Source organism: Tauraco erythrolophus, chromosome 1, assembly GCF_009769465.1.
Source record: "Tauraco erythrolophus isolate bTauEry1 chromosome 1, bTauEry1.pri, whole genome shotgun sequence".
Lineage (NCBI taxonomy): Eukaryota > Metazoa > Chordata > Aves > Musophagiformes > Musophagidae > Tauraco > Tauraco erythrolophus.
The window spans coordinates 89,377,604-89,403,788 of NC_141465.1; the positions used below are offsets into that span (position 1 = coordinate 89,377,604).

The 26,185-nt window shown below is 41.4% G+C and overlaps 1 protein-coding gene across 4 annotated transcripts in view; it reads right to left on the reverse strand.

Annotated features, from left to right (window-relative positions):
- The window catches only part of LMO7 (LIM domain 7), a 133,687-nt gene extending 112,140 nt beyond the window's left edge, over positions 1 to 21,547 (reverse strand). For all 4 annotated transcript variants that reach the window (XM_086611619.1, XM_086611603.1, XM_086611611.1 and 1 more), the window contains exon 1: positions 21,479 to 21,547. In XM_086611619.1, coding sequence (XP_086467745.1) covers positions 21,479 to 21,547 — 69 coding nt within the window. The remainder of the gene's footprint in view (positions 1 to 21,478) is intronic.
- Between the last annotated feature and the right edge of the window lie 4,638 nt (positions 21,548 to 26,185).

Consider the following 26,185-nt stretch of genomic DNA (forward strand, 5'->3'; position numbering starts at 1 on the left):
CTCTACATAAGCTACTAACTGTCCCAACATCATCCTTCTCTGAGAATGCATTGTTTTAGGCTTTTTATGATAGATACCAGCAAAATCACCAAGCACATCAATATACAGACTATCGCTAATCTGAAACTACTCAAACAACTTGTTTTAGGCAGTCCTTTCTTTTTTCCCCAGTTTAAGTTGCATTTTTGTTACAAAAATATTCTACAGTACATTAGCAAGCTCTCTTAATCATGTACAAGTATAGGACTCTATACTGAATTTTGACACTATTGGTTAGTAAAGAAATCATATTCTAAATATCCCGTGCATTAACATCAGTGAAAGTGTAAATCTGAATGAATTATCACTATATTGATTGATAAGATTTTGAAGGCAGCAAAACATTATTTTAAGTGATAGGTACACTCAGAGGGGAAAAGAAGAAAGAATAGGTGTCCATCATGATGTTCTACTTCTAAACTTCTCTTTCCCTCCTGGATAAGAAGCCTCCCCTCAAACCTTGATCTTGAAGATTAAGGCACAGACCTTTACTGTACTTATCACAAATGCTCAAAGAACATTTGCTCTTCCTTCCCCATTGCAACACCTGACACACTTCAAAATAAAACTGCACCTACAGCTTGCTGATTTCCCATGGCTTGGGAGATGATAAAGTTTTTGATCAAATATTTATAAACAGTATGAATTTTAGACTGTATCTCCCAGTCAGATAACACTTTTGACTAAGGAATAGAAAGACAGCGGCACAGTACCCAACAAGTGTTTTAACACCAAATGTTCTTTTTATCCTCATGTCTAACTAGGAAAGAGACCCTAATCTCAAATTAGCAAGTTCACCCTTATGCCAAGAACCTCTCTTTTAGAGCTACAAGTAGGAAACAGTCTTGTTCAGTTCTTTGGCAATATTTCCTTCTGAAAAAAAGTCTAGTTTCGCCAACAACTGGGTTCTTTCCCAGAAATACTAAAATTAGTGGGTTTTTTATTGTTCTGCATCTAACAACTTTATTCACCTTCAAGCACATAGTTAAGTGATTTATTTTTTTTAATCATTAAAGATTTTGCTTCTGCTGGGACAAACACATGAAAATTTGCCATAACACCTTTATTGGAGTAAAAGCAGGAAATGCAACAGCCTAATATGAATAAACCACTGAATCTTAAAGAATCCTCAACTACAACTACAAAACAAACACTCATTAAAACTCAGCACGGCACCTTACTCCATTGCACAGATGTCCAGCAGACAGCCTGTTAGCTTACACACACACACTCCTCCCGTTCCAATAACCATCCTCACATGTTTTCTTTCACCTTCAGTTGCAACCACCATCTGCTGGAAACTGAAACAGAAAAGGGCCCTCAACAACATTAGTGCGACTCCAGTAACAAGTACCTAGGCTGTCAGCAAGGATGCTAAGCAATGGGTTATACGAACTACCATGAGTGTCCTGTAGGTTTTAACATTACAGTTGGCATTTTAAAATATGGAACTACTTTAAATAAGGCATGTCAAGACAGCTCAGTTCCCTACTTCAAAATTTTATTAATAAAGACAACACTTTTGCACGATATAAGGCGGAAGCCTCAGTTCTACTGTCTGTATCGAGACTACCTAGCAGTACCTTGCAAGCGGGCTAAAAACTTTCTTGTTTTAAAGGCTATTACAGAATCTGGTGGGTGTTCAATCCAATCAACAAAGCACCACACTTAGTTTAATTTTGCATTCTATCAAAAACGTGATGAGAAACTGAATAGCCTAAACCAAACAGCAGTATGATTAAAAAGGAACTCTTTGAGAAATCAATTAGCAAAAACAGAAGTGAAGAAAATTCACACAACTACCGTAATAAAGTCAGGCAAGTTAAAGTGAAAAAGTAACTAAAAACAAAACGTAGAAGAAATTCTACGGCCATGCTAGAAGAAAAAGAAAGGACAGATTAGGTATGATGACGGTGAATAAATAGTTAATGACAAGAGGGCTATGATGTTCATTTGAAGAGCTGTCAGATTCCTCAGGGAAGCATGAGACTGGGAAAACAACCACCGAGAGTAGAAGTGTTAAAGATCGTAAAGCCTGGAAGAATTTGCTTAATTAAAGTTGTTTTGTGTTCTAGAGCATGCTCTAAGCCATTAGCAATTATCTTCAACTCAAAGGGCTGGAAAGGTCTCATTGACTGAGAAATTAAAACTAAAGATCCCCTTTAGAAGTGTGACACATGAGAAGAAACCAGAGTAAGAGAAAAACATTTAGACTATTCTCCCTAACTTTAGTTTCTAGAAGGGTATTAAATATTGCTGATTCTCCCCCACCACCAAGCCATAGCTGTGTGGAAGGGAGTTAACATTTTGGTTTGAAAAGTCACATATAAATAGTTTGGGTTTTTTTCCTGTTTGCTGAATTAACTGGTCTGATATGGCTGCCTTCTTGTGTAAGCGGGCTATAGACAGACTTAAGTCATGCAACTGGCAAAAAGCCTTGCTATTTTATTTAAAGACAGACAGACTGTGGAAATACAGTCTATGTAAGACCATTAAAAGGCCATCATGTGACAGCAGGAAGAAGACCACACATGTAAAGGGCAGGTTTCTAAACTGCAACATCAGACTGAGATAAGGTACTAAACTGGACCCAAGAAAAGTGATTTCAAATTCTAGGAGTCTCTAGTGTGTTCTTTACAGAATTAGGTGACCGATTACAATTGTATTATAAACCTGAACTGAAATGTTGCACGAGCATTACGGAGGTAGATGAGAATTCACCGTTCTAGTCCTGAATTGGAGAACTGGCCTAAAGCTCAGCAAGAGAAAGCTCAGTAGAGCTTAGTTACAAAATCTTATTCTTGGAACACGGTACTCGAACATGAAAATAGGACATTCCTGTACATATCAAAACAATGTTAACTTTTTGGGTTTTTTAAACAAAACAGACTTGACCTCAGTTTGTAGTCAGTCATCCCAACACCCTTTTATGCAGTGCCATGGCCTTAAGTGGTTATTAGCCAGTTTGCATCAGTGCAGTAGTTGTCCTACTCTTAGTTTGGTATGTGCTATTGCAGCTATCACACTTCAAGACAAGACAGAAAAGAGTGTGAGGACTTAAGAGTATGAGGACCAGTTATTGTAAAGAAGAGACGAGACAGAGGGAACAATTCTCTTCCAAGTTTATCAAAGCAAAAGTTGTACTAATGGGTTTAATTTGCAGCAAAGACAATTGTCACATATTAGGGAAGAAAAATTAACCATAAAAGTTATGTACCATAGATCGGCTTTTAAGAGGTTAAAAACCATTATATATATATGACAGGAATGGTCTAGGTATAAGAATATCTTGTCTTACAAGAGAGCAGTCATGAACTACGTGACCTCTGAGCTCCTTCCAGCCATATATGCCATTTCCACATGAAAGAGTTTATTACTCATTCAGTCTCATCATCTGAATACCAAACCAAGAGAAAATTCTTAGTTAAGCAAGTATGCATCTGCAGGATTTAGGGTATAAGGCAGAACAAAATGAGTTTCAGGGGGAGTTTTGGTGTTGTTTTGGAAATGAGGTACTTCGCAACAACTGCTCAAAACACAAGATAACCTAGACACAAAGAATGTCTACATGTAGATCAGTTTATTTCAGGATGTATACTCTATGTGTCAAGTCAGAAATTCAAACCTATAATGCCTACTGTGACCTGACATTGTTAAAACAACAAAAAACTGTATATCCATGGCGGGAGGACAAACACAAGTACTCTCTGCTCAAGTAACTACAATTAGCCAAATCAGGATAATTACCAACTCTGAAGACACAGTTTAAGTGGCACTTACACTATCATATATAACCCAAACACCGGACTCTAATGTTATAGTAAAAGTTGCATAGGGAAATATGACTTATTAGAATTTAAAGGCTAAGGCACTGGTTGCATCTGATTTATGCTCTCTAATGAATTCTGTTCCCAAAATAAATTCCTCTGTATGGCCTGTTAATTCTCATCACTTGCTGGGAATGGAGATGAAGGAACTGACTAGTCTTCATATGCAAGGTTATTAGTGTTACATTGCTTAGAGAAGCTCTTGGTGCTCCAACTGTGCTCTTCCAGTGGCCTGCTGCCCTGGAACCATTTGAGATGCCAGCAGAGAGATGGGAGAGCACAGGTGGTAGTGCTGAGGATGCCTACGCACTGTTGGCACTTTCTACATTTCCATAAAGATTATATGACAGTGTCAGACAACAACAACAACAAAAAAATCGACTTTCCCTTTCTTTGATGGAAGATTGTCTTGATCTACTAAAAATTACCTGACCTACCAGCTCTGAAGGACAAAGGGCTCCTGCTGGGCATTTCCAATGACAGAGTTATGTGGGAATGGGCCAGGTACCAGCGGAGAGAATAGCTACAGCTAGTGCAGTGTTTTCTTTGAAGAACCTCCAGAAACCACATAAGAAAAATAACAGAAACATATTTATTGGAAGGGAATATTCAAAGTAAAAGCAGGTCTGGACTTCATTATATAGCTTTTGGTCACAGGTGTTACATGAATGCACCTGCTCAAGGCGTCATTCTAAACACACATGTTAAAAAAAAAAAAATCAAGTTTTTGCCACCTCAAGAAAGAAGATGCAAAACCCTACACAGCCTTGCTGCCTGAGGAAGGAATGGAAGAAACACAGAACAAAAACAGAGAACCCTGGAAGACATGCTGTTCATGTTTGCATTTGAGAAACAAGGGGGCAGAAAGATGAGAACGGCCACTTTTGTTGTCTGCCCCATCCCCACTCCAGCATGCCCTGACAGTGTCATCGAATCACAGAATGCTTTAGGTTGGAAGGGATCTCAAAGATCATCTAGTTCCAACCCCCTGCCATGGGCAGGGACACTCTCCACTAGATCAGGTTGCTCAAAGCCTCATCCAACCTGGCCTTGAACACTTCCAGGGATGAGGCAGGGAGGGCGTCCAGCACATCCCTCACATAACCCTGTTTCAGGTTGGCAGTGGGGATGTGGCTTTTGCCACACCTTGGTGCCTTTGCCTATATCCAGCACCAGAGAGGGTGCGAGCCTGGATAATTCCAGTTCTGCTGCTGCTTCCAGCAGCCCTCTGCAACGTGATCGCTGAATTCAGGGAGGTTTCACAGAAACCCAGCAAGCTGAGACAACCCCAGGGCCTGATGACCAAACATTTCATGGTAACGGCAGCTGGCGCAAGAATCTCAAAAAATCCCAAATATGAAAGTCAAATGTTGGTAGACCAGAGGTAGCCCTCCAAGGTTTTGTTTGGACAAAGATTTGTAGTATTTGAGGCTACGTATGCTTTAACATGCGCCAAATTCATACCAATCTATGTCCCTGACAAAAGATATATCTGTGAAAAACGACTGTCAGACTTTGTATTAGATTTATCAATAGAGATCAAAGGACAGATTTGGGGTCAATAAAATGAATGGCCCATCTTTCACTCAATGGCTTTGAAGAAGCAAATTAGAACTAAACAGTAGCCAACAAAACCAACAAAAAACTTGTTAATATTCTTGCCTACATGCAGGAGTAAGTCTACAATATAACTACACAAAACACTTTTTACCAAAATAAAACCACTCTGAAAAATATATTCAACATTATTTGAAAGCGCTTATGCTGGAATTAAAGATTTCCCTTATAAAGACTGTAGACTGTAATGGCAAGTTGAGAATCCCTGTAAAATATCTTCTGAACCCTTGGGAAGTCACAATATACTGCAACGGAAGACACTGTTCTTTTAATCGAATCCAAAAACTCTGCACGAAGTGAAACTGGATTAAACAGTGAACATTTTCCTGGCTAATGAAAGATTTTGAGAGCTAACTTGTAACCAACATTCCTGCTAAAAAGAAAAAAAAACCCAAAACCTACATGTGAGAAATACTATGGCAGAAAATTCTTTGTAGCTCTTTATAGTAAAGCAAGTTTGCAAACATTGTGAAGACTTTTGTGCTACTTGAAAATGCACAGCAGTGTTCAGATTAACAGAAAACAACTGGCACAAAGCATCAACTCAACTCCTTTCCGTGTCTTGATCCTATTTTTTTTCCACATAAATGAAACATTTGTGAAATTCATAGCATCTGAACGCCGAATACACATTTTTGCAGTATGATACAGTGAGGGCTATTTTAAGACGTTGGAATGTCATTAATTTGTGCCCCTTAGCTCAGCAATTTGTAAATGATTAGCTCCAGAGCACCAAAACAAAGTAAAGCCTGTCTAAGCTCATTTCATCTGACTACTAGTGTTCAATTTAAACACAATTTCAAGACCCAATGCCAAAACCCAGCATATACCATTTATCGTAAAATTGAAAGGGAAGCCTGATACATGATACATACTTACAAGAAGACAAGAACAGTTGTTCTTGTCTTTTTTTTTTTTTAAGGAAAAAAAAAAAGCTTAGCCCTTTCAGTTTCCCAAGAGAAGTGCCTACGTTTCTGCTGGTAACGAAGTCCCTGAGGAGATGTTTTGCTTGAGATGTCACTGTCAAACTTTTTTCCTACAGTGTCAATAGGAAAGGAGGGAAAGAAGAATATGATTAAGGATAATGCTATTTAAATATCTATTTTTCCGGTTACAAGAGATTGCTGTGTTTAATGGCAGCCTCTCACCTTAAAGAGGGAAGAGACTTGTACTATTAGATTCCTGTTCCTGTTGAGTTTTAGGGGAAAAGGCAAGTCCTTGGCTGTTGTGCTCCATCACAGGGGGCTGCACGAAGGGCTGCAGGACTGCAGCTCTGGTCTCTGGAAAAGCTTTAAACTCTCGAGAGGTCATAAGACTCCCCAAAGAAGGCTAAAAATGTAATTATACGGGGAAGAATGAGGAGCTCCAGAAAGATTATGAAAGTTTGGCTCTAGGAAAGAAGTTCTCCCAACAGCAAAATGCTTTGAACTGGAGCAGCAGACACTACTTTGTGTTTGTTTTTTAAACCCATGAAACAGAATACACCTATCGCTTCTTTTTTCGTCTCAAGCAATTAATTCAAAGTCAAAGCTTTAGTCTGAAGCTTAAGGGCTTTTATTTTATTTTACTTAGTTCTAGGCTAGCCTTAAAGGAGTAGTGAGAGAGGTTTAAAACTGGCAACATCATTCACCAGGAAATACAAGTTATCTGCTCTCAGGCACCTACAGAGTACACTCGTTTCAAGTTCTTCAAGTTTGAGAAAAAAACATCTGGATTTCAGATATTCCCTACTGTAATTAATGACTTGCTCTAACGACTTTAAATGTGCTTAATCACTATAAAGGAACAGTAAAAAAAAAAGTTTGGCATCACCTGATATTTTAAAGTATCAGCTCTAAAATGGTACTTCACTGCTTAACCAACCTTAGCTTTGAGCCACAGGACCTTCATACGAGGCTTCAAGAAAAAGGCAAAAAATAAGCAGTGAGCACATTGGCACAACTCTGAGACTTGGATAACATGAGAGGCTGAAGCTTCACAAGGGGCAGTGAATGGTCCCACTCCAGGCCAGTCCCTCTCTGGTGGCGGTTTCTGTCCTCACAGCAGGAGGGGACAGAGGGCTCCTGTGATCCCCCTCCACCCTCCATCCAAACATTTTGGTCAGATCATTTTAATTCACACATATATGAGAATTAAGTTTTTAATAATTCTACAAGTCTTCCTTATTAAAAAGAACACAGAAGTCGAAGGAACATATGAGGAAGAGAAACTTTGAGGAAGATCAATCTGGAATTCTCCACACTTAGAGAAAAAAAATTTAAGCATCCAATTCCTAACTTAAAAAAAGAAAAAATTTAAACGAGCTCATTTTTATTTTGAATAGTTACCTGGATTTTTCGTAAGTTCTTATCCATCTAAAAGAAATTTTAATGAGGAAGGTATCACACTGAATCACTGAAACCCAAGCTAGATAATTTCCATAACCACAGAAAGGATATTTCAAGTTTCTTTTCCCTGGCAACTGTTTTTATCCTCAGTTGGAAATATCTTCTCTCTTGTGCTTAAAGAAAGAAAAGTTTAAATACACAGGCAGGCTGCTGTAGCAGCTCTGAGTTGAGATGTTCCTGTTCTCCTCAGCTGGGCAATTTCCTAACTCCGATGGGTGCCACTAAAGCAATCAGACCATTCAACATCCTATGCAAATTATTGGAGACGAATGCTCAAATCCACCAGCGCACACAGACGGAAATTAGCAACAAGCAGCAATATGGTAATTCAGGATGCTGCTGAATTTAATACAAACATGTCTAAAGGAAATCAACAGCAGATAGGAAGCAAGACAAACTTTGGGACTGTAGCATGAGTTACAGCAGAAGGTCCACGTGATGATATTCAAAACAGAAAACCCCACTCCATAGACTGCTTCTGTTTTGGTTTGTTTTTTCTTATCTGAAACAAAGAATATTCATCTGCTCCTAAAAAAAAAAAGCAAAGCAAAACAAAAGAAAACCCACAAAACCTCCTCCAGCCACGAGTACATCTTAAAGCTGTTGTGGCAGACACACAGTACTAACCACCTTGAAACTTCTCCCCCACAAACTTAATCTCCTCGTTGCTAAACAAATATTAATAATTGAAAAGCACACAAAGTGATTTTACTAAGGGGATAATTAACAACTTCGTTTCAGTTTAGCAGCTGATTTTTAGCTGGCGTTAAATCAACAGGAGCTTTCAAGAACCTATTACACATGGGATAAGATTCTGAATAACCTTGTGAGTTACTAGTCAGCAGTTTGATGTGGCCCTCAGACTTCAAAGGCCCCTTTTCTTATAAAAGAGGACTAAAGGCAGAGAGGTCTTTATCATCATTTATGGTAAATAAGATAGACAAATCCATTATGTACCAGAAAGTTGATGTAAGGAAAAGTCTAAACTTTGCATGAGCTTCATCAACGTTTTAGGAGCCCTGAATTACCCAGTAGGTTTTTGATTAGAAGAAGACAGTAATGTGGAAAGGCAACAGCAAATAGTCCTCTAGCACAGAAGAATCCAGATAAAAAAAGTTTCTGCTACTTTGCTATCAGCAGATGCTTCGGAGAACATATCACTACTAGATCGCAGTGGAGCATGTGCCCAAGCGTTTCCTAACAACTCAAGTGAACCTTTCCTAACAACTTAAGTGAAAAAATCCCACCCTGGGCACACACAGCCCAAATTCTCTTCATTTTCTACTGCTCAGCCTTATGAATTCCTATTCCCCCAGTCAGGAATACATAGGCAGACAGGCAAAACTGACGATCCCTGGAGCTGGCATTAGAGGAATTGCGTGTCAAGGTCTAATCACTAAATACACACACTGCTGATAATTAGGCCACGTAGAAACATAAGGATCTTCTCCTTACCAGAACTCACTGATGAAAAACCAGCAATGACATATGGCTTAAGATTAACATAGTGTGAAATGAAAAGTACAAACCTTTAAGTGGAAAGCTGCCTAATGTAATTTTCACAATTACCATTTAATTTAAGAAACAGATCAAAGAAGTGCATCATTTACATTTTCAAACATTAAGTTTTAAAGATCAAAGACCTCTAGTATTTCCAGACTGCATATATGTAACTTGGTTAGAATAATGAATCTATGCAGAGGAAGAACGAGCTGCTCGTTTGCTCCATGCAGCAGCTTCCCCATCGTCTGAGACTGTAGCAAGTGGCATCTGCAACAAGCATTGTCAACAAGCACCCATTGACACTATATATAATTAGAAGCAAGGGGCTTCGGGGTCTAAAATAGCATTATACCAATTTTCTGCCTGCTGGAGAACTCTCTCCCTGAAACCAGCCACCGCTGCAGAGATTTTTCACAACTGCAGCCTGACAGCTATGATTTAAAAGTGCTTATACGATGTTCCAGAGGTCATTAAAGACTTCACTTCATTGTAGTGTTTAACCAAAAGCATGTTTTCATGACAGTGCTGTAGCCTAATTATGCCAAAAAGTTAAATAGAGAAAAGTACACTATGTAAATATTCCAAAACATGTCAGTTTAATTCTATGTAGAAATGAACTATCAGCAGCAAAAGTGATGTTTTAATGACCGCTGGGAGTTGCTGCAACAAACCCTGGTCAAGTTCAGCATAAAGCAGAAAGTGTCCTGGCATTTATATCCAGGAAACAATCAAACTTTCATTTCATACTGAAGAGTGAGGCTTACTTCTGGGTGCCTCTCCAAAAACGCAGCTTAGAATTCATGATTAAAACCAGATTTTTCTCAGCAGAAAAACAGAGAGCATCACAACCATAAACTACACTAAAACAAGAGACGATCATGTAAACTGGACCAGTACACAGGAGCTGTCACGGAAGTTAAGAACATGGCCAAAAAGTCTCTTACTAAGTAGAGGAATGTGACACCACCACATATATGTTGTGCAACGATATTTGGTACCCAATTGCTGATGTTAGAATAACATTCAACCACATTCAAGTCTTTCTTATCGTATGTTAAGATCCACACTACATCATGGTGTCCATCAGACTGGACCCAGCCACAGGATGGATTTTTATCTGCATTTCCCTTATATTACCTCTTTTCTTTCTGAATCATGGGATTAAAACTATTTTAAAAGTAGATGGGAGGGGAAATATAATACTAACATTTACACAGAGACTTTAATTCTTATATCATGGTATTACAGATCTAACACAGGCAAGGAAGGGGCATACGAAAACCACGTACCAGCTGCTGAACATGAGAGGATTTAAAGCAGCTTTTTCAAGAGAAGCTTCTCTGACAGATACTTTTCATGGTAAGGATGCTGCATTCCATAACTAAGACTATCAAGCTCTTAAAAAGATGAACAGCCATTATACTTTTACAATAGTCAAGGAGCTCATGTGTTATCAGTACTCTGGGAAACAGACCTCCTGACAAAAGAAGTTACATAGAAACAAGTTTCGTACTTCAAATCTTCTCCCACCAAATAGAAAGGTAAGCAATACCCAGGCTCTTTAGATGAAGAAAACGATGAGCTGTGTCTGGCTGCAATTAACTCATAGCATCCTAATCTCAAAGGATGTTTATGTTGCATGAGGCTGTGGAATACGTGGGTATTCCTGCCAGACCTAAACCGGTTCACATGGATTTCTGCGTGACAGCAGTCACGCTGCTTCCAATTCCCAGCCAGCATTGGGTAGACAGACACGGACAAAGCACTTAAAGGTCTTACATCTGCATCTCTGTCAAAAAAACCCTCAAACCACTATATGCAATCTAAGCAACATTACATGCATCAGTAGATGAAAAAATTGGTTAACTGGCTAAAAACTGGTCAATGGCACATCTATTGCCACAAGCAGTCTGCAAAAAAGCACTCCTTCCCAAAGGGGAACATATATGCTCCGCCTCAAGAAGAAATGAAGACACGTACACATCTTCACTTAAGTGAAGAAGCACGTGCTGAGGTTAGGATAGGAAGGATCTGGAGATCTGGATCTCTTCTCCATATCCTCCTTCCAGTAACAATGGCTCTCACAGGTTCATTCATGCCCAGGTTGCACAATAGTGCCAGAATAAAGATAACACGTGGCCAAGCTACAGCCACAGCACAGCTGGGTTAGAGAGAACGCTCTAAGGAAACGGAAATTAAAAGAAAAAAAAATCAAAAACACAGACACACACAAATACCAAGCTGAGAAAAGCTGACATACCTTTTAAGAACACCTGATAGATACCAACATCCTTTCCATATTTCACTCCCCCGTATCTGAAAGGCAGTGTGGCATTAGAGATGATGCCTTCTACTGCCTGAGAGACATCCTCCTCTACCCTACCCCCTCGGCTGATCATAGAGGAAAAAGAAAACAATCAGATGAGTCACTGCTGGAAATCTGCACGGCTGGATAGCATCTAACCCATCTACGCACCAGACACAGGAAACCAAATTACTGCCAGCCTCCCGACCACATCTGCTTAGACTCTGGAAAACGCTGCTCCAACCTTACGCTTTGTGACCATGGTCAGTAGATACTGATCTTGCAAGAGACTTGCCCACATGCAAAGACCACATCTTGTTGCCGAAATGTGCATGTTAAGTATTTTTGTATTCTGACAAAATTAACCCTTATTTTGAGAACCAGACACGATTTAATAGCATTATTTTTCTTAACTGTCGTATATCCCAATAAGTTTAGGAAAAGAACATTTACCTTTTTACTTTAATTTTCAAGAGGAGACAGTTTTCACAAGGAAAGCTCAAAGATTTCACTGGAAAATGGAATGCTACACAATTTTAGTTGCTACATTAAAAAAAAAAGAAAATTAGAAACTCTTAGCTGGAAGAGGTAAGAAAGGGAAAGAAAAAAAATAAAGGAACCATAGGTACACGCACACACACATTTTTCAGTCAGGTCTAAAAGCAGGCTACCTCCTCATGGTAGGAAAGCAGATGAGATACTGATTTTACAAACATGTAAGTGAAAAGATTAAAATAAATGTAATAACAAATTCAGAAATTTCGAACAGTCTGAGACGGTATTCCCCAATCTTTTAAATGACCAAAATGCAAAACAAATGCAAAAGCCCTCCAGATTTTAAAAGCCAGTAAGTTCTACAAAATTTAATTTTAATTTAAATACTTACAAGGTAAGAAATTCACTCCAGTAAGAAGGAAAAAGTAGTTATTTACAAATAACCTTAGGTGCACATTTTTCCTCTTCCCTTTCCAAGGCTCTCTCTTCTGTCATTTCTCCACCATGCACAGCTCTCAACCTCATCCACTGACACTTGACATGCAGAACTTCCTGGAGTCTTTAACGATGCTCTCAAATGAGATTACAGCCCATGTCTGCAAGACCTACCCTAACGTCACAGAGGACTTTTGGATTTTATCAGACGCATGAAAGCCAGGTCATTAGCGAGCAACCCAGTCTGTGCATTTTAATGGAGATTTATCTTTGAAAAAAAATTCGTCGACGCATAAGACTTGTAGTTGTGAAGCAATACCCTCCTGAATAACCATCAAGTCGATGTTTATTATATCAAGGTTTTTTCCCCTCCACAGCATCAGGCAAATGCCTGTGAAAGATATCCATCTGTACCTGGAGCTCATGCCTTCATCCTAACCCCATTTTCATTCAGTCTAAATAAGACCAACTCCACACAACCTCTTTATTGGATGTCAAGAACTCATAATGAGGATGTCCCACCTGACGTAAAAAAAAACCCCAAACCTATGCAAAGGTGATACCTTGGTAGTTAGTTAAGACAATCAGTGACACTTTATTACTAACCCTTCTATTTGCAAAAGAACCTGCAATCAAACGTCTGGCCCATTTTTGCTCAGGATTACATTTTCAGGTGCATCAAAAAGGTATACTTTCAGTGGCACCGTTTAGGCAAACAGAGCATGGTGACACAAAGAAGAAAAGAGGTTTTCCCTAGAGTGCAATATTGCCTATTTCATCCCTAGTTTCACCCAACCTGAAATAGTATCCAAAGAAGTATTTCCAGGCAGTACAACAGCTGTTGCTACAAAACCCCCCATCTCCGCAATATAAAACATGGATCTTAATTTTTCTTCCTCTTCTCCACAGCCACTTTGTCATCTGGCTTCGTTTGCTTCCACTCTACATCACATTGTAATTTACCAGCTGACATGGCCATTTGACCACATGGAAACTCTCAGATCAAACTCCACAAGCTAGATTTTTCAAATTTCTTCCTGAAGGAAACAAACAAACAAACAAACCAATAGTGAGGCCCAATAAAGTACTTCCAGGAAAGAATTTGCCAGTAACACTGGAGATTAGATCTGGGATTAGATTGCACCCCTGAAGGGCAGGTGATGATCACTGCAGAACTGCTGGGCCAGATGGTCTGAGACGTCTGAAGGATCATCTCCCAACCCACGAAACTCCAGCGAGACGCAAGGTCTGCTTCTGCCGTAGCAGAAGTCAGTGTAGAAGCACATCAAATGCTTTCAAGCGCTTTGGCCCAGAAACTCCTGGCAGAGTTTCTATTTAAAACAACTCCAATTGTATTTATAAGCCTTGTGAAATCCATCCTGAAGAAATTAGTTATGGCTGGAAGCCAGCCTCTCTAATTCAGGTGTCTAGCTTCTGTCTCGACCCCAGGCACCTAGCGAACGGCTCCCCAGTAATATAAGGCAGAGAGGCTGGGCGATGAGGAGAAGCAGGTGACTGGAGAGGCCTCCAGGGAAAGAGTTGGCTTGTCTAAATTCAGGTGTCTGCCTCTCTTCATCCCACCAGCTCGGCTGCAACCCTGCAGCAAGCTGCCACCAAAAGGCCAACTCCACCACCATCGCCTCTTCCATGGCACGAGCACTGGTGCCCATCTTGCTTCCCGGGAGCCAAGCAACTACCTAATAGCATAAAACGGGCCGAGTCTCCATCATCAGATGAACTTCCTGAGCTAAATCAGCAGAAGGTCAGACAAACGCTGCTGCTGCCACCACAAAAAGAGGCAGCAGAAGCAGACGCCAAGCACAGGAGTTTCAGTGGCATCTTGCTGTGGTAACGGCCTGGCACCAACACCAAACCATGTCACTGTGGGACCTACTCTAGGAGGACAGGTTGGCCAACAGTTCCCTCTGCCTATGCTAGTTGGATTGATCCCAACCCAGATATGCCTTTAAAGCTGTATTATGTGACAATGATTTTGACTTTTTTTTTGGCCAACGTAGTAATAACTATTTCCCAAAGTTAGTGTATCAGGTTTCTTTTCTAACAGTAATGACTGAAAGCTCAATCACGTCCAGAAACAAAAGTTAGGACTTTCACATGAGCTGGTGCAAAAAAAATGTGCCAACACACCCAGCACTGGCAAAAAAAAAAAAAAATAAAGCAAGTTTTATAATCCTCATGCCCTTCTAAGATAATCCCAGATGTTTGCATAGCACAAATGCAAAACATTGTTGAAATTAAGTTTCTCTATTCAGTGTAACAGAACTGAAAGTTTTACAGCTAAATATCCAACTGGAAGCTATCATGCTGTGATCCATACATTTTTCTTTTCGTTGGAAAAATAAAAAATTAGCACTATTCATAAACACTAAATTTACAACTGCTTGCAGAAGCTCACAGCATGAGGAACCAAAGAAGCTATTTTCAAGTAGCTTATTCACCACATTCCTTTAAAGGAGTCAGATTTTCACTTGGATTGACAGTATTCAGATACGTGAAAAACAGCAAAACCAAAACACTCCTCCTAAGGTAATCTGCATAATAAGTTAGGTATGTCAAGCACACCTTAGACCAGCAGAAGCATTTCTAGTACACTAGGTCTGAGAGCATGTGCTGTTTTTCATTAAATTGCTTAAATTGGAAGGCCCATTTAAAAAATGATAAGAGTTACGTTAGTTTCATTACGCAGAAAAGGTTGGAGATTTTTGTTTTGTTTTAAAAAACCCTCTTTAAATAAAACCTCCTCCAGGAGTGGATACAGGAACTTTAAAGAGGAGTGGTAGGTACAAGAAACAGCTGGAACGTATCTGGTTCTTACAACACAATAAAACCCATGTGTTTTCCAAAGCTCAGCAAGGTCATAGTCTAATGTAATATACCCAAGTGCTCATTAAAAACGTAAAAATCTGAACAACAACAACAAAAATGTTTGACAGAGAAGAGGTGCTAAAAGGGAGTCCATAGTAATGTGGAGGTGGAAGAAGCATGCTGAACATGGAAATCATCTCATCTCCTACCCAAACTATGGGAGGAAAAAAAAAAAAAACAACACCTGACCTTACAAAACTGAAGAAAGGATTGGGTCACAGTTCAAAAAACAAAACACACCAAAAGACAGGAGGAAAAGAACAAAAGTAACACCACGACTGACTGTAGTTTGTAACCACAAAATATAGAACAGAAGAAAACAAAAGTCCCATCAGAATTGTCCGTAGATCCCCTTAAGCTGCAATGCACTTCCCCAATATAGAAGACATACCTGTTTCTATAGTCAACAAGTTAATTCTTTGTCTTAAAGTGCCTGCAGATGCTGCTTTCATGTGAAATTTTAAAACAACGCTCAAAACTACAAAGAGAAACCATCCACAAAGGAAACGCCGCTGTGAACTCAGCTCAAAGCTATGCATGTCCATCACACAGGACTGCATGAAGACAGACTTCTAGTGTCCCTGAGAAATCTCAATATCAACTTAACGGGAAAATACATAAACCCACCTTGCAGAAGCCACAAAATAGATTTTTTTTACTCTCAAGCAAAAGTCAGATTCATTTTTCTCTCAAAACACACTACCAAATACACCACAAATACCCCTCTTGTGGTCCGGAAGGAAGGGGACAACAAAGTAACAGAGAAAATAACATTCAGCCAGATACAACAGTATTACTGTCACCCTCTCCCTCTAAAATGTTATTGCTAGCCCTGTTACACGATATTCTGCCCCAGCTCTTTCGTAGTCTGCAGCCAGTGGAGAACATTCTTTTTAGGACTTACATTCCCACAGTGTTTATTTAACAGCATGTATATTTATGTATCAATTCATATTTAGATATTAATTGGATACACTTAGATTTACTCCATGCAAGGGCTCACTGCCAAGAATCTACACACAATAATGAAATATTGATGCATCCACCTAAAGGACGGTTAAATACAACCCTTATGTAGATGTGAGCCAGGACTTTGGCAGCAGCCTTGCAAGAAGTTCTCCAGAAACCAGCCCACCCAGATTTTATGACTTGACAGAATTACCCAGTATTAGACATGGCTTAGACAACACAATATATAGATTTTGCCTTTTCATTCACACATTTTTCATTCTGATACCATCCAGGACATCGACTGGCTCTCTACACACTATGTGAGAATATCTTACCCAAAATTGAGAAAAGCCTTTTCGCAACAATTAGTTCAACTGAAATAAAGGCACCTACAAGAAGACGATCTGAACAGTAAGACGAGTCTGCTGTCTCTACAGTTATTCTTCCCATCTGCCATACCAGACTGTATACATTAGATTCATGCTTGGGGGAAAAAACAAAACAAAATAATCACTGAGGTAAGATCTCTATGCAAATATGGGGAAAACACTGCTGCTAGACCTCTTGCTGCATTTGCAGAAGCCATGAAAATATACAGGAGAAATGCAGGCTTCGAACAGTTTCAACAAACAGAAACATTTGGTGACCACATGCCAGAGAGCATTCATTGGATTTGATTGCTGTACTGTTGGTCCAAACTAAAAGATTTTAAAGTAGTCCTGGCTCTCAAATTTTATCCTCAAGCTGACTCTTTCTACCAAGCTACTTTGTAAATCTGCTTTTTTAATTTTCTGGGCAGGTGAGGGTGTGTATGTGTGTGCCTGTGTGTATATACACACACACTTTCATTTTTCCTGGAAAAAAAGACAGAAAAAAACCCTCCAAATAATTGTCCATCATCCAAAACATAGCAGATACTTCAAAATCCCAAAGGAAGATAGTTTTGGAGTCTGAGAAGCATACTGGAATGCAATAATAAATGAAGTTGTTAGCTCACACAGTAGCATTCAGATAAATTAGGCTATTATACTAATTTCATGGCCATGGCAGATACGAGCTGCAGAGGTATCTTTAGTTGCTTTCCAGACATGCTAGGCTCCCTTCCTCTAATGCTGCCTATCAAAAATGATAAAAACCTTATCTTACTACAGGAATCCTAACGGTGAAACGCCTCTCTCCATCAACACTGGGTAGCGTTACCACTAGAAAGGACTTCTCCTCTTGCCCTGTAGTGTCTCTGCATGAGGAACAGCCCCAGGACTACAAAGTCCTGCTTGCAGCTCTGAGACAGACACTCTTGACGACGAAATCAAATGAACTTAGTAGCTTTCAGAACATCAGACTTCACCAACTCTAGGCCAGTTACTAAGGGAAGAAATTCAGCTCCCAAGAGGCCCCACAACAGCTTGCAATACTAAGAGTTACTTGGCCCAACACCTATTTTTCACTCTGGTGGATCTGTCTAGGTCACTCCATGTGCTTTCCCTACAGCTCTGCTGCTTCACTCCAACAATTCATTCAGGCACACGCTCACCTCCCACCCTCCCTCAGACGGGATCTGTACATACGACTACTTCGGGGGGGGTGGGGAGGGAATAAAAAATTAAAGCGTTATTTGCCTCGGGGCACTCTAACTAAAGATTTACAGACTTTATGGGTCAGGTTTCAAGTTGCTTTAGCAAACAGTTTCAAACCCCAGACATTTACCTGAGGATTAGGGTTCATTTAAGACTCAGAACACAAATCAAAAGCTAAGAGGTTTTACTAGGAAACACACCCTTCTTTCCTCTTGAACTCTTAGACGAACATCACCCCTAAAACTGTGAAGGGTGTTTTAGGGGAGAGGGTCCATGTGTCCCCTTAGTTCACAAGGATGAACTTGGTGGTGGACTGCAGAGAGGCAGACTGCCTTCCCACATCTTGAGGCAGGAAAACAGTCTCGGCAGTCTGGGATATTTAATAGCTGGGGGAAGAATGCTTTGGTTTTGAGGAACAGCTTTTGGCTTGCTTAAGTTATAATATGGAACAGAACGCAGTAAAATAATTTTAACCCAGCTATTTCTAGCTTTGGCAAACACAGCTCTACCTTAAGAAACTATTTCTAAGTCATGGTGTTTCAGTGCTATGGTCTGGTCTCAGCACACACCGCCTGCCCCGTGGAGACACTAAGTAAAGGCTGAGTTGCACATGAGGTCGACCAGCACCACTTGTTACAGGCAGAGCTCAGAAGACTCTAAGAGTCCCAGATGCAAGAATCCAACACCACTAACCAGCACCAGACTCTGGATTAGGGACACCTGAAAACAGTCCGAGTTTTGCACAGAAAGTGACTACTTTTTCCCCAAAAGAAGTCGATGTCCTCGATGGCCAGCTCTCCCAGGGCGACTGTCTCCAGCCAGAGTAACCGATGCCAAGATGAGCAACATCATCTCCTCTCCCAGTTCACACAAAAAGCACACTAAAAACATCTTTTAAGAGGTCAAGGACTATGCTTGAAGAGGTCTTTGCACTGTAAAGCCTACAGACCTGCCTTGTCTGCATTATCATAAACTATGCCTCAACATGAATCTGAATTAAAGAACAAAGTCTTTCATTAACCAACACCAGGTATCAGATGCAATTTTTTGTTGTTGTTGTTACTCTTAATCAAGTTGTTTGTTGGGGTTTTTTTTTGTAGCATAAGAACTAGGATCAAACGTTTGAGCTCCCACCAGTCAGTGGCTGCTGTAACAACATGGAGGCTCCAGCTGGGAACAGGCAGAAGAGGGACCTGACCAGGACACAATTTTCTCTCACCAAAAGCTTCAAGAACAGATGGAGTGAAAATTTTTGATATTTTGGGGTAGGTTCATTCCCCACACCCCCATCCCCGAGATCTGACAAATACAGCTGCCCATTCCCGTTACAAAAAGCCCTCAGCTTCAAGGTTTGAACTCAGGTTTTCTAAAGGTTTGGGTTTTTTTTTAAATTTCAGACTCAAAAAAGCTCTGTATTGAAATCCAGAGATATGTTAACACAGATTTCATTAGCAAAGGGAAACATTAACAGTTTACGAGAGATTTTTTTGCTTGTTCTTTTAAACATCTAGTAGCTAGTGTTTGTACACTTTTATCTTCCTCTAATGTTAGGGGAAGCTGGCACACAAAACCTTACCAAAACATAAGAAATTCAAGTTGATAAATATTTGGAAATCTGCCTCATTTTCAAAACTAAATGCTTAATCATTAGGACTCACCGAGCTTTACTCTCAATCACGTACACAGCACTGCATTTCATCAAGACCCACAAAACTTTAGGACATGTCTCATTACTCTAAAAATACCTTTATTCTTCTCATACCAGAACGGAAACAATTGGTGTTGGCTTTTTTAACCCATCTGGATTTAAAGAGAAACACAACGGACTCTCTGAAATGCAAACTTTGTTTCATAGCGAAATAAATATTTACATTTTCCTTCAGCATTACAGAATTCTTAACATCCTGTTTATCAATACCTTCAGGTTTTTAAGTTACTTGATTTAAAATACGAAGTTTCTCCAAGGGGTAAGTTTAAAAGTTACTTTAAAATGAGAACAGCTTTCACATATCAGAACCAAAGTAGAGCCACATAAATTAGATGGAGAAGGCGGGGGGAAGCCAAGCATATGGTTTTTCCGCTACACAAACAGTGCACACTTTACACTTACATCGCTTTGCTAGTGCTCCCATGTGCTACTGGCAGGCAAAGAGGGAGCCTTTTGTACAAATGGTACAACCAGCCAGTATCAAATGAAAAATAGTAATTAAAACAAAAATAATCCACCAAACCTTAAAATAGGATTTTCAAAGACGGTATTACATCACCTTAAAGAAACTATTTAAAATAAGCTTTGCCAATTTAAAGAAAGCAATGCAATAAATGTATACGTGAGAGAGGAATGCTTTAATTACGTCAACTCACAGATTGAGTTGAGCTCTTACCAAATTGACGTTTGGGGAAGCCAGGACTGCTTTAATTACTTACATTCACAGGTGGCACTTAAAAGAATTGACACTTGTGGAAGTCATTTGCGATACCCTCACCTACGGTGCTCTCCATTCAAAACTCTCAATAGATTTTAAGCACTAGATGTCATCATTTTACACAGGAAACAAAGAAGCCTGGACTCGGGTCTTGACAAGCTTGCAAAGATGGGGAGTAAAAAGTAACAAACATCCTTCTTCGAATATTTGAAAGTTACTGGGATAACATTTCTAACAACAGAAGTTTCATCTCAAGCGAACAGGTGCAAAGAAACAAGCTTAATGTGTTAAAACACACATAAACCAGCACGCTAAAGCTCCTCTGTAAAAGCACACGATGACTCGAAGCGAGGACGTTCAATATTTCTCAAAACACCTTCCACACCATCAGCCTCGCTCACCCAGCCACACGCTACTCCGACTGTACTCACACGTACACAGCCGGGTACCCTATGAGTAACCTCTTTCTCCCCGCGTTAACATACAGCGCGCCAGGGAGATTTTGAGTGACGATACAGAAACACAGATATTTACATCCGTCAAGTGCTATGTGCAGTCAGACACTCATGTTTAAAGACAGGAGAGAAAGAAAATTACTCTAATTTCAGGTTACTCTCTGCGCTGGACTCCTCCGAGACAGGAAGGAGTGCCTTTAATTCAGGCTGTCTCAGAGCAAACGCTCGAGAAGTAATTTGCGAGACGGCAAGAAATTACGAGCCTTGCTTACAGGAGGGCAGCCCTGCCAGCCTTTAATTTGGATTTTGGGGAGGGGGGCGTTGGCGATACTGCGAAGTCAGATCTCTGCCAGCTTTCGCGATACCTTCTAAAAATAGCAGCCCGCAGCCGCTGACAAAGAAACAAAAGTTTGGGAGCCGCGTCCCTGGCGCTCCTGCCCGCCGACACGGAGGGTGCCCCTGGGCCAGGCAGGGGGCGCAGCCAGCCCCCCGACCCGCACAGCGGGACCGGGGCGACCCGCCCTCTCCGCGGGGAGGGGGGCCACAGACACGAGAGGGACCGAGCGGCGCCTCACCTCCACCCACCGCCGAGCTTCGGCGAACGCCGCCTGGCAGTCGCACTCCGCGTCCTCTCTGCCCTCCATGGCCCGCAGCGAGTGAGTGACCGAGGGGAACAGCGGTGGTGGCGGCGAGCGGCCGGTTCTCCGGCGGGGCAGGGGCGCGGACAGCAGCCGCCGTCATTCAGCTGCCTCCTTTTTAACGCTGCCCGCGCCGTCTCCTCCTCCTCTTCCTCCTCCCTCCGCCTCCTCCCCGCGGAGCTCCCCCTCCCGGGAGCTCGGCTGGCGCTCAGCGACCGCAAGAATTTGAAGGAGCCGCTCGTTGTAAAGGAACGCCGCGCCCCCCCGGGGGCAGCCGGACGCCCGGGAGGGGCTGCACCCCCCGCGGCGGCGGCGGCGGCTCCGGCTCGGTCCCGCTGAGGCTGCGGCGCCCCTCGGCCTCCCGCCCGGTGGAGGCGGCCCTCGGCGCGCCCGCCCCGGCGCATACCAGGAATAGCTGGGGACAATCGCACCTTTCAGGGCCGGACACCTCCGCCCCGGCCCCCGCCACCTGCCGCCTCCGCCCGGCCGGGACTTCTCTGCGGGACCCCGCCCCGCTCCGGCGGGAGAGCTCCGGCCCCGGCCCCGGACGAACCCCTCGCCTCCTCGGCAGCGGGTCTTCCCTTGCAGCCATGGGCTGCGCCGTGAGCGGGGAGCGTGGGGGGAAGGACTCTATGCTCTCTCACAGCGTCGTCCCGTTTGGGGACGAAGTTAGGAGCTTTTTGCGCTGCTTCGGAAGACGTGAGAGATCCCACGCTCTGTTTCGAACGCTTTTCGCACAAAATGACCGAAGCGGAGGAGCCTGGGGCAGAGCTGGAGCCGCACAGCTCAGCCCCTGCGCTTCCCTCCTGCCCTGAAGACCATTTGCAGCAATCCTGGTTTCGCTGGCGGTACCCCCACCAGCGCCCATTGCTCTATTTCACTCGCGCCTCTGCCCCCCGGTGCGCTACAGCTGTTTGTTCGTCACTCCCCCGCCCCCCAGGCTGTCCTGAGCTCAGGCTCGGAGCTACAGCCCTGTCTCGGCGAGGCTGTTCTCGGTCCCGCTGCTCCAAAGCCTCGGCGGATGGTGTGCTGGGACCCGACCCCTGGGGTAACCACAGACAGCGGGTAAATTGGGATTATGCTCTGCCACAGCAACGTTTTTTCCATCCTGACCGAGCTGGAGCCAGGAGGGAGAGCAGGTGTGCTGACTAAACGCAGCAAAACCCCTTCTTCCAGTACAGGAGGAGACAGCAGACACGTTCAGAGCAGAAAAGTTAATGGAATATCAGGAAAAAGAGCCATTTTCTGGAATATTCATGTGCAGCATTAGTTTTTTTTTTTTTTTTTTAACATTGTATTTAGGATGGTATTTTTCTACTTGAACTGTTAATATTTGTCTTTCCATATCTTCTCTGTAATCAACACTGAGTTGCTGCCCGTCTTCTGCATGTATGGCCCAGGGCAGAACATAACATGTAATTTTTTAAGGACTACTGAGAAAAGATAACTTAACATTTGTACTGCACACAAATTAGCTTCTCCCAAGATGTTTACTTAGAAGCATATCTTCTGGTCTGTAAACAACCTTCTTGGAATAGGAAAGAAGATTTTCGGAGATAATTCAACATACCAAGACGCTATTAGCCATCAGTTTCTGCAGTACATGGAAATTTGTGTTACTGGTGGTACGTGCAGGAAGGAAAATCCAGTGACTCTGGCTGAAATAGGTTCCACAGGAGACGTTTGCCATTTATTAAAGTTACAAATGCATGGAAATTATGTAGTTAGCTCCTCACAGTGGTATGATTTTAGATATCTAAGCTGTAGAGCATAGTGATGAATGAAACAATTATCGAAGCTATAATTTTGAAATGTTTTCCTACTCCCTTCTCCTGCTCCATGCCAGATCAGCCACGAGACCAAATACAAATGAAGAATCTGCTTTCTTCTTGAGTGGGAAGCCCGAGTATCAGAAAACAACTCTCTTATCTCACTAATTAACATTCATGACTACTAAGGCTAAAAAAAAGTCTAAGTAAAGCATGTATGTGCTGATGCTGGCTGACATCAGTTTGCATCAGCTGTCATTACTGAACATGTTTCTGGAGAACTACTGCAGCCTTTCCTAGATTTTTAAGGTCTGCCTTTTCACTTCAAATAAAAATATGCTGCTTGTCCCTATGTAGGAGGAAGTAACTATGACTGCTATAAAAGTTCAATAAAATTCAACAAAACAGGTTTCAAACGAGGTCATGTTTAAAAAACAGTTTCCAAGTTCTCGCTTATTTCTGGCTGCTTTGTTTCCCTTAATGGCGAATCAGATCACTTTTCTTGTGAATCAAGTGCTTAATGTTTTAGATCAAATAATTCAAGTAATCCAAGTAATAAAGGAATTTGATTAAATCCTCCTTTTAGTAAGCTGCATGGATGACAGCAGCCTTCAAGGTGAAGTTATTCACTGTGTAAAAAAAGTTCCAACATGCAAATTTCTTCCTCAAAGTGATTTTTAAATCGACTTTCATGGATAATTTATCTATGAAAGCCCAAACAACCAAAATAGTTTAATATTCCTTTGCACTAACAAGGTAAGTTACTAGATTCCTAGATCAGAAAAAGACTACATATACCAGATATGACTGCTCATTGCTGGTGTCAAAAGTAGCAAACATAATATCGTTCTACTCAGCAACTGTGTGTGCTCCCAGGGATAAATCAAGCAACAGATCATGTCATATTCTTTTCGTAGAGAGTTCTACAAATATTTGATACAATAATATTTTCTACCAAGGCAGGCTTCTTCCCTTAAGGAAAAAACATATTTATTTTTTTAAATGTGGGCTGTTAAGCATGTTTATTTTCTAAAACTAACACTTCAACGACAGAAAACACTTCTTTCTCCTTCTTTCCTTAACTGAATCATGCAGCCATGATTGAGAGGAAAGGGCATTGTACTAGTTATTAAATTCTTACGGTTTCTCAATAAACTGCTTGTAATAACATGGGAAAACTTACACCAATACACTTAAAAGAGCTTGAGCACACCGGCTCCACTCAGCTCAAATTAATAGCATGCATCATCGCTTCACTCCTACGTGCACCATTTCCGTAAGATGATGCGTAGGGCCGGCCCAGACCGCGGGAGCCGAAGAGGGATTTCCTGGCAGCTGCTAGCACTGCGTGCCTGTGGCCAAACCGTGCTCCGCACAAGGGTGGCAAGGCTCTGGCAGGGCTGCACAAGCTTGGAAATAACAGCGTTATTCTCCCGTGGAGCTTGAGCTAATAAGCAGATCATACAGAGAAGGCAATGTCTGCGTGGCCACCGCAGAGCCAAAAGCACCATGGAGCTCTGCAGGGTTCATCCGTCCCTGGGCAGGACCTTGCTGGACTATACAAGTCAGCCAAGTGTTCCTACCTCACTCCTTGTGTCCAAGTTAGACAGGTTCTGTCAATGCCAAAGATATTCCAGCATCTTGGAGATCCCTTTACTTCCTGCGCTTCTCAAGACGATGGTCGCCTATGCCAAAGCATGGTCTTACCAGCGCTGGAAGGCCCTTACACCATATGTTAGGTGAAATAGTATTTCTGCAGTGCAGTCTTTCAAAGCTTCAGTCTAACAAGGAACCGTGCAGTGAGCAGATACAGTTCAGCATGAAGTTCAGCATGCTCTTCCTTCATCGTCTCAAACTTCTGAGAACCTTTCCAAAAGCAATGTTCACTAAAAAGTACCATCTAATATATTAATAAACCAGAAATTAACACTGAAAGTAAAACAGAACAGAAGGAAACCTTACCCTGCCGGACAACTGATTTGAAGACTACTGAAAAACTATCATATTGCCAAAATACTAAGAATTCTTAGTATTTTGAGTAACTTATTTACTAAGTTTTTACTTAAGATCCATGATACATTTTTCCAGTGTGACCATGAAAAACCCCATCCCAAGTTTACTATTCTAACCTTGATTTCCTTTGTCGTGAATTCACTTAATCAGTCCTAATACTCAATTAAAGCTCCAGTTCTGAATTGATTTTGCAATAAATGATTGCACAAAACCAGAGCCCCTCTATTACCTAAAACCACTGAAATCTTCTGAACATTGAAAAGCATATATGGTGTCAATATTTCCCTAAAGCAGACAACTGATGTATTTAGTTTAACAGCTTTGAACCACACTCCCTCTTCCTCTTTTTCCTCACCCTCCTCCCTTCCCTAAAAGCACCTTATCTATATTAACTATGGCTTACTTTAAATGTCATCTTCCAAGGCACCTTTAGCATAAAACATGCAATATCCCAATTAAATTGTGACAACTTTTATTTGATTTTTCTGATATTATCAGGAAGACAATGCAGCTGCTTTGGTTACTACAGCCTTTGATTTTTATTTAAAAGCCAGTTTCAGGGCTTTACTAATGAGCATGGCAACATAAAGCAAGTCTTAACGATACTGCATTTTATTGGGGTGAAAAAGCGCTCAAAAATAGAAGCTCATTAGTGTTGTTCTTCCCCCCTCACTTTTCCAACCAGATCACTTATTTATAGAAAACAGACTCTTGTTGTTAGTGGACTCTCCAGGTGACATGTTTTAGACAGACACTCCAACGTTTTCTTTAGAGTGCAAAAGATGTTCTTAAGTGATAAGGCAGACTCCCAGGCCTCTTTCTTTTCTATAAAGAAGGAAAACTGTGCCAGATTGCTTCTGGC